The sequence below is a fragment of the Eleutherodactylus coqui genome, chromosome 4, assembly GCF_035609145.1.
Source record: "Eleutherodactylus coqui strain aEleCoq1 chromosome 4, aEleCoq1.hap1, whole genome shotgun sequence".
In the NCBI taxonomy this organism is placed as follows: Eukaryota; Metazoa; Chordata; class Amphibia; order Anura; family Eleutherodactylidae; genus Eleutherodactylus; species Eleutherodactylus coqui.
The window spans coordinates 270,831,018-270,845,060 of record NC_089840.1 but is presented as its reverse complement, the minus strand read 5'-3'; the positions used below and the strand labels follow the sequence as shown (position 1 = coordinate 270,845,060).

Below are 14,043 nucleotides of genomic sequence, written 5' to 3'. Positions count from 1 at the left end.
ATTGGGAAGAAGTATTGTTCCATCTTCCTTATTTGCATTTTACCCAGAGGAGCATTAATGGCCTTATAAGTCTCCTCACTCATCTTCTTAGCGCTCTCCCTAAGGAGTCATGATACCCTTCCCGACTCCTAGTTTAGATGTAACACTTAATCCAAAGTAGTTGGGGATACCAGGAACAGGGGGTGCATCCTAATTTGCTATGCAGCAAGAGCTACATCAGACCTTCCGCAACAGCCTGTACCCATAGAGAGAGTGTGCATTCTTCACCTGCCTCTTAAAGGGCAGCATATGCATCCAGCTTTCCCATCTCCTGCTTCTCCAGATGCTTCCCAGATTATTTAAGGCCATTGTCTCATCCTCCCTCCCCCACCGTCCCCACTGGAGGGAGCCTGAGTAATTGGTTCCTAGTGGCTCTGTGAAGGTGTTCCTATATCCTGCCTGTATATCTGGCTTTCCCGATTTCTGCCTTTCCTGACCTCGGCTTGTTTTCTGAATATGTCTGTCTTGATTGCTGTCTGCCTGACCTCCAGCCTGACTCTCTGTGCTGCATGAACTCCACTTGTCCTAACTTTGGCCTGTTATACTGACTATGCCTTTGTTTGTCCCTTCATTACTACACTTTAGTGTTTTTGTTTTGTTTCTTTTTTTGGCCCATCTGCCACTGAACTGAAACTGCTTTTGAGGAAGCAACCTGGGGGTTCCATGCAGTACAGGCCAGATCCATAAAAAGGGGTTAAAGGGTGAAGACCAGGGACCTCTTGGAGTAGCTTTTAGGAGTATTCTAAACTCAAATCCGTCAGTGGAAGTGTTTTCCTGAAATGGTGATGAGCCCGAGGGGTCCCAGACTACTTCTGATAAGGCACTGTATCTAAACTATAGTCACAGATCACAGCTCTCTCCTAATACAACCAAAGCTTAAAAAGTGAACAAGGAGCAAGGCCTGAGGAAAATAGTAGATGGTGATGCCCAATAGGTATTGGCTGACATTAATTTTGAGCTCCTGACTGAAGGGTCTCTAAGTTATTTTTTAAATGGTCCCTATAAACTCCTGTAAGGAGACTGTTGGTCTTGCAATGAAAGAAAATTGTGCTATGTGTAAACTACCTTACCCATCACCATTCACACCAAACTCCACCCAAAGAAGATGCATTATTCTGTTTCTCAATTTATTTTCAGATGTTCCAGCACTTGGTACAAAAGAAAAGGCAACTACAGTGGACATTTGGTCCCATTAGCTGCTATCTTTATGACCTTACCGAGATCGATACATGGGAAGATCCTCAGTCTGTACTGGATTTGGTGGTTTCTGGGAAGAAAAAGGAGGTGTGTGTATACGATGTAATCTAGAAGTAGCCATCAAACTGTTTTATAGGTGCCTAAAGGGTAACTCCAGCTTTAATTGGTTTTGAAACCTTGATTTGGTATCAGTCTAGAAGCTAAAAATTCTCCGCTATTCCAGATTCCATTTTGTGGTCCACATATTCGTTATCCCTTCCATTACTGCGTGCAAGAGTAAAGGAGATTTTCCTAGCACAGAGTAGACCACTCCATGCTAGAGATGGTTGAATCTGGTGCATATCCTTGGATCTAAGTGGAATTTGGGGCCTGTTTTCCAGAGGATGGGTGCAACACAAGAGAAGAGGTTGCCTAGAAGGACATCAAATTTAAGGCCAGTGTCATGTAGATAGTCTGTGGGTGCATACAGTACATAAGAAGCTTATGAAGTAATTAAGGTATTTGTCTAAAAGGAAACTAGAGTAGGGAATTACTGTAGATACTTGGTTCTTCAATTCTTTAAAGGGATTCCCTTGCTTATCAATAAGCTTGTCAATGTCCCCCTGCTTGGACTCCTCCAGTTGTAATTATGATAAAGCCTGGCTATACATGTTCCATTTTCCCTGCAGTGCTTCTAGAGGAAAAATCAAGTATTAAATATTGCCCATTTGTATAAAAGGGAATGTATTTTTAATGCACGCCAGGATGGGTTCTCCAGAGGAAGAGACACTCTGTAACTGCTTTCCACTCTGAGATGGGCATCCTAAACATGATGGGGGGGGGGCCTCCTATATTCAGGATTCCCCAATACGGTGTATGAAAATTAAACTTTATAAGGTAGACAACCCCCTTTTAAGTAATAAAACCGTTAATGCCATGAAATAGAAGTCTTAGAAGTCTTAAAGATACTTAAAAAGGTCATAAGGGCTCTAACGAAGTCTCAGTTTCTTTCCAGGCACGACAGATACTGGACCTATCTCCAGTCAAGGAGCTAGTCAACCGGAAGTGGCAGAAGTTTGGGCGTCCGTATTTCTGGACCTTGGCTGCTCTTTATGTTGTGTACATGATTATCGTGTCTCTAAGCTGCGTGAACCGACCTCTCAAACCAAGGCCAGACAACATTACTAATCCCAGGGATATCACTCTTCTGGTGCAGAAGACCCTAAACGTAAGAACCGTAAACCTTACACAAGATTCTGTCATACAATTTTATATTTATCTTGAGTTGCAAAGTGTTTTCCCCTCCATTCACATCAATGGCTACATTCAAAGGGCTGCTGGTTTCTTGCTTTCTTGCTACAGTTGGTTATTAGCTTTCCATTAAGGTTACGATCCAGATGTTCTGCTCTGGATTAGGTCATTTGGAAAAATTGTTATGGCTCTGGTACTTGTTACGTGTACCTGTTGCTTATGTATATGAAATTTGTTGGTGACTATTACTTGACTACACAAGACACTGTCCATGTGGGTTCTGAGAAATGGTTTAAGTGATAAGTTGTTGTTTTTTTTTTAAGTATTTTTATATGTGTAGGGTTATTGGGTTGCTGACTGCACTCCTGGGCTTACAGTATTACAGGTCTACTGTTATTTGCTTTTGTCAGCTATCCTAAAACATGTTGTGCTTGTTGCTTAAGTATTTGCCTTAAATGCCAAAAAACAATTAGAGAATACCTTAAGTTGTCAAGTTCTATGTCACTAAAAATTTATGTAAGAAATGGCTACCACCAATATAACCAACTAATACACTATTACACTTTTCAAAAGTGTTCTTGCTTGGCACTTTCAGGTTAATTTAAATTGAGTAGCTTTTGAGGGTCAAACATTTTTTTTTTTTTTCTTAAGGATGAATTGACCATTTAACAATAATTTAGACAATGTAGAGCCAGATAGTCCAACATCAGCAACTAATTGGATTTTTTTTAAAAATAGGAACTTGGTGTGAAGTTGGGGCCAAGTAAGTCTTGACAAGCCATATTAAATAGGTAAAATGTTAGCAATTGTGTCTTAGCACAAAAAACAAAAGTTAAATAATATAAGTGACATCAAATATGTTAAGATGTGGTGCTGTATAGTAGAAGATACAAGACTATCACACAGCTAATTGGTCAACCTTTTTTGCCACTTTTTTAGCCTTTGGTTGAAAGGATCTGTATAAAAGTTCTTTGTATTCTCTATGGAGGAAGACCAATGAAAATGATCTCTGGTTGTGGGAGAATATTTGACCAAAGACTAGTGGGAGGAGTTATATTTCTTGGTGCCGTGCTTTCTGCTTTTCTGATGTGGATCCACCTATTTCCGAGGCTTGTCTTTAGTGTTGAACAAGCTTTCGAAAAGTTTTGTTCAGTCCAGATTAGTTTGAACTGAACCAGAACTTCACCAAAACTAGAGTAGAACACTGACAAAAAGTTGATGGTGGTCCTCCCAATGTGGCTTAGTGGTTAGCACTGTTGTGTTGAAATCTGACCAGGGCCAACATTTGCATGCAGTTTATATGCTCTCCCTTTTATTTTCTTAATAAATGTATGCACTATGTAATGTCATTACTATTTGGAAACCCACACAAACACAGGGAGAACCTACAAACTCCATGCAGATGTTGGCCTTGGTCAGATTACAATACAAGACCTTCTTCTTTTAGTAGGTTCAGTCGAGATGAATTGCCTGAGGTTCAGGTTCATGTCGAACAACACTTAGCAAAGTTCTATCCGAAATAAGGTTGGTTGACTCAACACTATTTCTCTTCATTGTTCGAAAATAGCCATGGTGCTCCTCTCAGTACTTGATGCACACATGTCCTTCACCACTGATTTCCTTCGTGGTTCATAACTTTGTTAGCACCTTTTTACAGTAATTCCAAGGAATGAATAAAGCCCCTGGGGAGCAGATGATGATTTCTTCTAATCTCTCTTTAACGATGCATATGATCTTTCCCTTCTAGGAATCGTACATCACATCTGAAGATTACCTACGTCTGTCGGGAGAAATCATTACTGTCATAGGAGCGTTTATAATCCTATTACTAAAGGTGAGGACTGGAGCATTATTAAAACAGAACACCTACGGAGTTAATACATAATTTCATAACTTGCTTCCTTATGATGGTTTCCACTCAGGTGGTTTCCATTCTACGTGAATACTTGTTACTTCCATATACTGTATATTGCATGATGTACAACAGTTTATGGTGTATAAAATGTCTTTTTAGATTCCAGACCTGTTTCAGATACAAGAAGCAAGATTTCTGACGCAAGCGGTACAAGGAGGACCATTCACCCTTATTATGTAAGAGCCGAAGTAGGATATTAATTAGAGATGAGCGAGCGAACGTACTCGTTTCGAGTACTTACGCACCCGAGTACCGCCATTTTCGAGTACTTCAGTACTCGGGTGAAAAGAGCCGGGGGGCGGGGAGAGGCATGGCAGTGCGGGGGGTAGCAGCGGGGAACAGGGGGGAGCCCTCTCTCTCTCCCTCTCCCCCCCCCCCCCCACTCCCCACTGCTACCCCCCGTGTTGCCACGGCGCCCCCCGAATTTTTTCGCCCGAGTACGGAAGTACTCGTAAATCGCGGTATTCGGGCGAAAAAGGGGCGTGGCCGAGCACGTTTGCTCATCTCTAATATTAATGAGTTCATAGATATCCCTTCTTAGTTTTTTAGTTTGGACATCTTGGACTAAAGTAGTTTTCCCATACACCTTTAACAACTGTCAGCCGAACACTTGTGCAGCAAACTGCTATAGCTTCTAGCCTCCAATACACATGTAGGTGTGGTTTAGCCAAGGGTAAGCACTGTCAAACACCTGTGGCATATAGGTGCAGATGAAGGAAAATGCTAGTAAAGAATAGACCTAAAATATTGTGAGAAGGCTACGAGGGGTGTAGAGTATAAGTGTGGGATAGAATGGAGGTGCTGCTTACCAATGCCCACCATTCACTCCTGCAGGTACAGCCAAGCCCCGTCTACCTGCGTTTTTACTACTCGTTATTTAAATAAAAAAAGTTGATTACTGCTACATCTTCTCTTTAAGTAGTCTTTTGACCGTGTCACCAGTTTTTTGGTTTTTTTTTGCTCATAGCACCCGTTAACACCTGGTGGTGGCAGTTTAATTTCTGCTTGGATCTCAATGCAGGATCCTTTTACTTTAACTGCCCCATCCTCCTTTCCCTTGACATCTGTTGGAGAAGAGTTAGGAGGCCCTCATACATAGAAGATGGTCAACTGATCCTGCTGAAATCCACAGGCTCAGTTAACTTTTCTCTTATGCCATAAAAGTCTGAAAGCCCTCATACACATGTCACGAGATGGCAGAAGAGTATGTTGAAGCTTCTGGGTCCTAATACAAAATCTATAATGGGGCACCCACCTGTTATGTATCATTTATAATACCAGAGAGGAGCCTTCGGGTTCCATATCCATACAGGACCACCAGCTACTAATTTAGTTTGCTTGAATGAGGCCACTGCCACCTTGCATTTCTGGATGTGGCTCCGTAGACATCATTCTCCCAATAGGTGGAGATCTCCATCTATCAGACATTCAGGGCATATCATTTGTCATTAGTCAGTAGTAAACTGTAAATGTTGACTTGCAACTTTTATTCGACGCTTAATAAATTTTTGCGCCAACAGCCTGTCCTATCCATGTCTGGTTGTGGTGCTGCTAATTCTAAGACTTACCAACACCGATGGGGAGGTCATTCCAATGTCTATGCTGCTAGTACTGGGCTGGTGCTACGTCATGTATTTTGCACGTGGATTCCAGATGCTTGGACCATTTACCATCATGATTCATAAGGTAAGTGGCCTTTACTGCAGTTGTTGGGTCTCGTAGATAAATACATCAAGTAACCCCAAAGACGATTCTTAGAACACTTTGTCTCATTAGTGTATGATGGCCAGGAATTGAGATGTTTCAGGCTGCTGGCTTGCTGGTGCCCGAATGAAATCTACTCCACAAACTAGACTACACTGTGAAATTAGTGTGGCAATGATGGTAGTAAACTGGGCTGTACTAGTCCCTGGGTGTGGTGCAGTTCAGTGCAAACCCAAGGTAATGGGGAAGGCAGAGTCATTTGCATGTTCTTTGTACAGAATAAGCTTGGTGGTAACCATTTTTGTCATTGGAGATACAAAGTTTTAATAGCATATCACACAGGTAGGGCTGGTGGCTCTTTTTCTCCCTTTACTCCGACTATTGTCCCTGTACCTCCTGGTGTATGTGCTTGCCCTTCACTATCTCACACTGCAGATAATGTATTCCTGCCTCTGTTACTGGTGTACACTCTTCCTGGGGCTGAGGGTAGCTATCCTTTCCCTCTCTGACCTCCGGTAGTTCTTTCTGGTAGCACCAAGGGGAAAAATCCAGCTCGGGCAATGGTAGAAAAAGTTTAAAAGGAACCTTTAATTCTAAAAATATAAAAAACAAGCAAAATTGGGTCATTCACCACAAAACGTAAAGAATAAGTGTTTCCAGTGCAAACGGCACCCTCAGAAGTACTAAAGTGTGTGTGTGTGTGTGTGTGTGTGTGTGTGTGTGTTAAATATATATATTTATATATATATATTTTTCCTTAATGTATTGTGGGCAATGCCCTAATGTTCCATGTTTTTTAATATTTTTAGAACAAAAGGTTCTTCTTTAAATCTCTCTTGTTCTATTAGCTGAGCTAGATTTTCCCCTTGGTGCTACTGGTCTACATGCAGATCGTCAAAAGCTTTCTGTCCTTTTGGTATCAAAGTAGTTGGTGAGCTGGAATTTTGCAGTCTTTCTACAGTTCTTGCAGTTCCAACCTCGGGGGTTCTCCCGGTCTTGGTGGCCGGTCACTGACTCAACATGGCACATTTTAGAAAAGAATAAAATGGAGTAGTAAATACAAAAAAAATCGTTCCCTGCTCTTATAGGAAACATATGCAGTAAGAAAATAGTACTTACTGGAAAGGTAGGGGGGAAACTGTCTAGAAACCGCCCTTCCTTGGACATGCAAGCAGCAGCTTGAACAATAATATTTATTGGTTAATGCTGGCTGTATGTCCAGGGGTGGATTGGGGGTTCTAGACATAGATCCCCCTCCTTTTCCAGTAAGTACTATTTTCTTACTGCACACATTTCCTATGAGAATTTTTTTTTTTTTTGTTTGTTTGTTTTTTATTTACTACTCAATTTAGTTATTTTCTGAAATTTGCCATTTTGGGTCTTTCCTGCTGCTCTCCAGCCCTGGATGCCTTTGTGCATAGGAGAGGTATCCATTGCAGACCAGAACTCTAGGTGTGGCCACAGCCCTCCCCTGGGTATTGTTGCTCACACCAGGTGAGTCATTATTGGTTCCTTCTACTTGTTTACCACCATTACAGTTCACATAATGCGCTATCCCAGTGTGTTTTTGTTTTTTTTTCGTTTTTTTTTTCTCTCTAGTAGTAATAAGTGACCTCCTATAGTACCAGTAGTAATAGCAATCCCTTCCCCCTACCCCCGCTGGATGGCCAGCATCCCTACCGACTTTCCACTTACCCAGTCTGCAGTTCTGGTCCGGCGGTGGCAGCTGCTGTTAAGTCTGTGACCAATGACCTTTCCCCTTGGAGTCTATATTGTATACTGAGAGGCGCACACAGTCACCGGGAAACGAGGTCCGTGGCCACAGACTCTGCACTGCTGCAGCCTGGGTGAATGGAATGCCTATTAAGTTGCTGCATGGCTGGCAGGCCACATGGCATGAGGTGGCCTTGTGTTTGAGCTGTGTGCCCTGGGGGCCTTCTCTGAGCTTGTTTACCTTGACTAGACTGTTTTGCAAAACTTATTAGCTTGTTAACCCTCTAACTACTGCAGCACAGCATCTGGAGAATTGGTCACCACTAGAGATGAGCGAACGTACTCGTTACGAGTACTTACGCACCCGAGCACCGCCATTTTCGAGTACAGCAGTACTCGCGCGTAAAGATTCGGGGGGCGCCGTGGCGGCACGGGGGGGTAGCAGTGGGGAGTGGGGGGGGAGAGGGAGAGAGAGAGGGCTCCCCCCTGTTCCCCGCTGCTCCCCCCCCCCCCCCCCCCCCGCACCGCCGCGCCTCTCCCAGCCCCCCGGCGCCCCCCGAATCTTTACGCCCGAGTACTGAAGTACTCGAAAATGGCGGTACTCGGGTGCGTAAGTACTCGTTACGAGTACGTTCGCTCATCTCTAGTCACCACCTACAAATACAATACAAATGAAATAGTATTTAAACATGATAGAGCTGTAGTAATATATTAGTGCAACCTTTGAGGTACCATTTGCATGTTTTTATGTGCCAGAAGCCCCAAAAAAAAAAAGATTATAATAATAAATTGGGACTGCCAATTGGCCATCGGGGCATGCAATGGATGACTGGATTTGGCATACATGCAATTTAAAAGGGTTGCACTAAGATTGTGTTTTTATTACTTATCAACAGAGTAGATGATAAAGTCTGGTGGGGGGCTCGCCAGTGTAAATACCCCCCCCCCCCCCTCTTCCCTATCCAGTGGAGATTCAATAGAGTGAGAGTCCTTTATGTGTGGCACTCTCCATTCATTTTCAGTTGAGCTGCTGGAGATAGTGCTTGTAATCGGCTATTAGTGCTTCTATTTGGCTATTTCTGTTAGCCCCATTGAAAGAAGTAGAGCCGCTCTGCATATGCATGACCGCTGTTCCATTAATCTCCCCTCTGCACTGCGGGGCATACAGTGAGGAGGACACGGAACCCCTGTTCTTGGGATTGGTGGGGGTCTCAGCGGTGAAACCCCCCCAACAATCAGGCTTTTATCATGGTACAACCCCTTTAAGGTATTTAAAATGTGACACGGTTGAGATGACCTTCCATTTTTCTTTTAGATGATTTTTGGGGACCTACTGCGATTCTGCTGGCTGATGGTCGTGGTTATTTTTGGATTTGCCACTGGTAAGTAACATTCATTGACTTCCTTCGCAGTCATGTGCCGTGCTATGAAGAGCATTTTCTTCTCTAACAAGATGCAGGAAATGTTCTGAAAATGTCAGTGGCCAGAAGACAAACTCTCTCCATATCTCCTCCTACCCTCCAGCCTTTTACATCATATTCCAGACAGAGGACTCCAACCAGCTTGGACACTTCTACGACTATTCTATGTCCGTGTTCAGCACGTTTGAACTCTTTCTCAACGTTATCAACTCTCCAACAAACTATGATGTGGATCTCCCCTATATGTTTCATATTGTGTATTTCACCTTCACCGTTATTGCCAACCTTCTCATGTTAAACCTCTTGATAGCCATGATGGGGGATACCCACTGGAGGGTGGCACAGGACAGAGATGAACTTTGGAGAGCACAGGTATAGTATGTATAATTTAAAAAAAAATAATAAACTTGTGGGTTTCAAAAAGTTTTTTTGGGGGGAACCAAAAGCAGATTGCAGTGGCATCATTATGTGCTACTGAGTTACATTGTCACTGGCTAACTAGCAATGGATTGACTCTGCTAATATAACTTCTCAGTAAATGGCTATTCAAAAGGATTTGTAAGTGATCAAGTAGGCTGGTGACTCAAGCAAGCTAAGCAATGTATTATCGGTCATCAGAGGCATAACTTGAAGCTCCTGGGCCCCAATGCAAAACCTGGAACGGGGCCCCTAACTATAATGCTTTATTCATAGTACTGGGCTCCCTATATGGAGAGGAGAGGCCTTATGGGCCCCCTAAGGCTCCTGGGCCTGGGTGCAACCGCATCCCCTGCACCCTCTATAGTTACGCCCCTGCCGGTCATTAACCAACATCTTTCTTACTGGTATTATTAATTTAAAGGGGTTGTGCAAGGATTAAAATTAAAGTTTTTTTGACTGTTTGGGAAGAGTATGATTGCTAGGACCCCCATTATCATGAGAATGGGGGTCCCAACATGAATTAAGCGCCAGTCAACCAATGGGTAAATCGACAGCTTCCACCACTTAATACATTTGTCACACTTCACACCAACACCATCTATACTTAAAGGAGTTGTCCCGAGGCAGCAAGTGGGTCTGTACACTTCTGTATGGCCATATTAATGCACTTTGTAATGTACATTGTGCATTAATTATGAGCCATACAGAAGTTATAAAAAGTTTTATACTTACCTGCTCCGTTGCTGGCGTCCTCGTCTCCATGGTGCCAACTAATTTTCGGCCTCCGATGGCCAAATTAGCCGCGCTTGCGCAGTCCGGGTCTTCTTCTTTTCTGAATGGGGCTCCGTGTAGCTCCGCCCCGTCACGTGCCGATTCCAGCCAATCAGGAGGCTGGAATCGGCAATGGACCGCACAGAAGCCCTGCGGTCCATGGAGACAGAGGATCCCGGCGGCCATCTTCAGCAGGTGAGTATGAAGACGCCGGACCGCCGGGATTCAGGTAAGCGCTGTGGGGGTTGTTTTTTTAACCCCTGCATCGGGGTTGTCTCGCGCCGAACGGGGGGGGGGGGTTTAAAAAAAAAAAAAAACCCGTTTCGGCGCGGGACAACCCCTTTAAACTGGCATAAAAAAGTCAAACTTGAAAAAAACCACTGTGGGGCAGATGTACCAAGTGTCTTTCGCCTAAAGGTATGTTAACAGTTTTATTTGGCAGATACATGTCAGTCATTCATAGGGGGCAAATCCGCATGAAACGCTGTTAAGCATTGATGCATTCTCATTTATTTATTTTTCTTGTGGGTGAGAAAGGGTAAAACTTCTCCTTTGGGAGACTTCTAAGCTGTCCATACTCCTCTGGGAAATGTATGCAAATGAAAGATGGCACACTGATTTTACAGTGCCACCTATTGGAAGGCAGCATTCATGCAAGTCAATGTCTGGCTTTGGTTTATAATCCCAGTTATAGTTATAAGACCTATTAAAAGTTCAGTCTATTTCGAGAAGGGAAAGAGCCATATACAGACAGCTGTTTCAGGGGTTTTGTCCCTCATCAGGGTCCTCTAGATTGCTGGGTGAGAGCCCTATGATATGGGTTGGAAGAAATAAAAGTTTCTCCTTGGGGAAACCACCTATGTTATAGGCCTCCCAGCCAGTTAGGAAGTGATTGAGTATAGGGAGTAATGCTTAATGTATCTTTATTTTCCAGTTTGTCAATTTTTTGCAATTAGCTGTGAATAATTTTTCATTGTCACAAGCTCCATAAAGAGGAATGATATGGGCACCTAGTGGTGTAAAGCATCGTTAGTTATGGCACAGTAATTATGGCACACTGGATCTTGTAGGATGAGTTTATTTCATCACCTGCAATTCTTTTTATTTTTTTGCTGCCTCAGGTTGCTGCTATCACTGTTATGTTAGAGAGGAAGCTCCCACGATGTCTCTGGCCTCGAACCGGAGTGTGTGGCACAGAGTTCGGTTTAGGGGACCATTGGTATCTCCGGTGAGTTCACATCTAAGCCTGATATGATGAATCAGTCAAAATAAGATCAACCTCATATACAAGAAATCGTGCAACCACTTCCGGATCTGAGGTTTATCACTTTAAAAAATATATATATCTAAGTGGGGGTGCGGCAATTGTGCCATTATGTGGGGTCTAGGCTTTACAGCATTCACAGTAGTGCATTAAAAATGACATGAGCTTAGTTCTATGGGTCAGTACGATTACGCTATTAGGAAAAAAAAATAAGCAAACTTAGTTTTTTTTTATTTTTAAAGACTTTTCTTAAACAAAAATTGCTTTCCATTGCCATATTCTAAGACCAGTAACTTATTTGTTTTTTATTGATTAGGCTGTGAGGGCTCTTTTTCTGTGGAGTGAGCTGTAGTTTTTAATAGTGACTCTTGCGTAAACCCCAAGTATGTTTGGTTTTTTTTGTTTTTTTTTTAATAGAGAAAATGGAAAGGGGGGTAGAATGTTTAAGTTTTAACTGTTGAAACACTTTTTTTTTTTTTTTTTTTTTTTGTTCAAATCCCCTATGAGGAATACATTTGTGTTCATTTGATTGCTTGTACTATATAGTGCAGTACTTCAGTATTGCAGTATATAGCTAACTATTTTCTTTTTGTAACCTTGCTTGATTAGGAATCGGTTTCAGTCATGGGAGCCTTCACTAGGCTCTGGGCTGCCATGCTAACTCATTACACCCTTCAATTGTGTTGCAGGGGTGCAGGAAAGGGTTCTCTTCTCCCTCTGACTGTTTGACTGCACAGTGAACATTGATCTTGGCAGTTACCGGCGGCTGTCTACTCTCAGAAACTGCTGGTAGCCTCAAAGTATGGAACAGACTTTGCTCCCAAGCCTGTTTCATTCACGCTTCAGGACTGCAGGTTGTTTAGCAGTCCTGAAGTGGTTAATCGACATCTTGGGAAAGCTAAGGCAAACAATTGTAGTACATTACATTGGCTAGTATATGAACTGTGCAGAATCCTGAAGAAGATCCTGTCCTCACTGCAGAAAGTAATTCATGTATATTTATTCTGGGCTTTTGAAAACAAATTACTACTGTTCTGTAGAGATACGGCCCGGTTACAATATTACCAGGACCACCAAATATTGCAAATTGAGGTTCTACTGTAATCCTAAGATTCTTTTGGCAAAGAAAATGGGAAAAATTGTTTGCTCACTCTTAGAATTAACTTCTGGTTGTATTACAGTGTGGTGGTGAGGAAGGACCTCAATCAACAGAAGATCCGCCGTTACGTTGAAGCATTGAAAGGACAAGAAGGGGATCACCTTGACAAGCAAAGTCATAGTCTCCTGAAATTTGGCAGCACTTCGTCCTCCACCTCAAAGTCCAATCTTCCGATCTTGGTGGTCACAGAGGTGGATACTCATGAGCCACCAAGGACTTTACAAGCTCCATGTAGACCACTACAGGAGGACACAACCTCCATTCACAAGACCTACCTTGAGCTGCCACAAAAAAAAGAACTGCAAAGTCCAAATGATGTTTTGTCAACAGCTGTACGGAAGGGGACCAGTCGTGGGTGGCAGATATTGAGATCGGTTATCCTACATAAACTAAAAGTGCTACAAGATATCAGTAGAAACGTGGAAGAAGAAATACACCATGTTTGATACAATCCCTCAACGGAACTACAAAGTTGCAATGGTCTCTTTTTTGAACTATTTGGGCAGGCATGAAGTGCAGACCTTATCCTTAAGGGGAAAAATAAACTCCTTCTGGTCTTCACCCCAAGACATTGTATCTGCTTTCTAAACGTACAGGTATTGTAGCCATACTGCACATCGCTAAGGGACATGAGAGACTTTGTATAAGAAGCAAAGATTAAGAAATGGGTAATTTTGTCCTAGAAGATGCAGTTTTGTAGTTTCCAGCTATGGCGGCCAGAATATTTGAGAACCTTTTCTAACATTATAAAGACATTACTCCACAAGTAGTGATACAACTTTATAACTGGGCAAATATATAGGATCCCTACCTAAGGACTACAGTAGATGGACTGCTGACAGAAGACACAAGGACATTAGTTTTTGTTTTTTGGGGGGGGGGTGGTCATTTCTATTCTGTAAAGACAGTCAAAATCTAACCGATGTGTAACAAAAAGGTATTTTATAATAAAGAAAATTTGCAAACCTTTAAGTCTTTGTATTTCTGCAAACCTCACTTCTACATTGAAGAATTTTTTTTTTTTTTTTTTTGGCGGGCCTCATCAAAACTTACAGCAGGTCCTTACAACTCTTTTTCAAAAGTGGTTTTCTGGGTAAATACTTTTTTACATTGTGCCCACATTTTTTGTCAGTACTTGTGTAGACTTGACCTTTCTAGCATTCAGATCTGCTTTTCGTCTGTCTTCCCTACCAGTCCAGTGACTACAACA

The 14,043-nt window shown here is 42.5% G+C and overlaps 1 protein-coding gene across 2 annotated transcripts in view; it reads left to right on the top strand.

Moving 5' to 3' along the window:
- LOC136626350 (transient receptor potential cation channel subfamily V member 6-like) overlaps positions 1 to 13,805 on the top strand; it is a 33,880-nt gene extending 20,075 nt beyond the window's left edge. The window contains exons 8-16 of one of the 2 annotated variants that reach the window (XM_066601334.1): positions 1,177 to 1,323; positions 2,231 to 2,443; positions 4,214 to 4,300; positions 4,481 to 4,557; positions 5,902 to 6,067; positions 9,114 to 9,180; positions 9,323 to 9,591; positions 11,532 to 11,638; positions 12,856 to 13,805. In XM_066601334.1, coding sequence (XP_066457431.1) covers positions 1,177 to 1,323; positions 2,231 to 2,443; positions 4,214 to 4,300; positions 4,481 to 4,557; positions 5,902 to 6,067; positions 9,114 to 9,180; positions 9,323 to 9,591; positions 11,532 to 11,638; positions 12,856 to 13,279 — 1,557 coding nt within the window. In that variant the 3' untranslated portion in view covers positions 13,280 to 13,805. The remainder of the gene's footprint in view (positions 1 to 1,176; positions 1,324 to 2,230; positions 2,444 to 4,213; positions 4,301 to 4,480; positions 4,558 to 5,901; positions 6,068 to 9,113; positions 9,181 to 9,322; positions 9,592 to 11,531; positions 11,639 to 12,855) is intronic. The other variant, XM_066601335.1, reaches the window with a different exon arrangement.
- Positions 13,806 to 14,043: the final 238 nt, after the last annotated feature.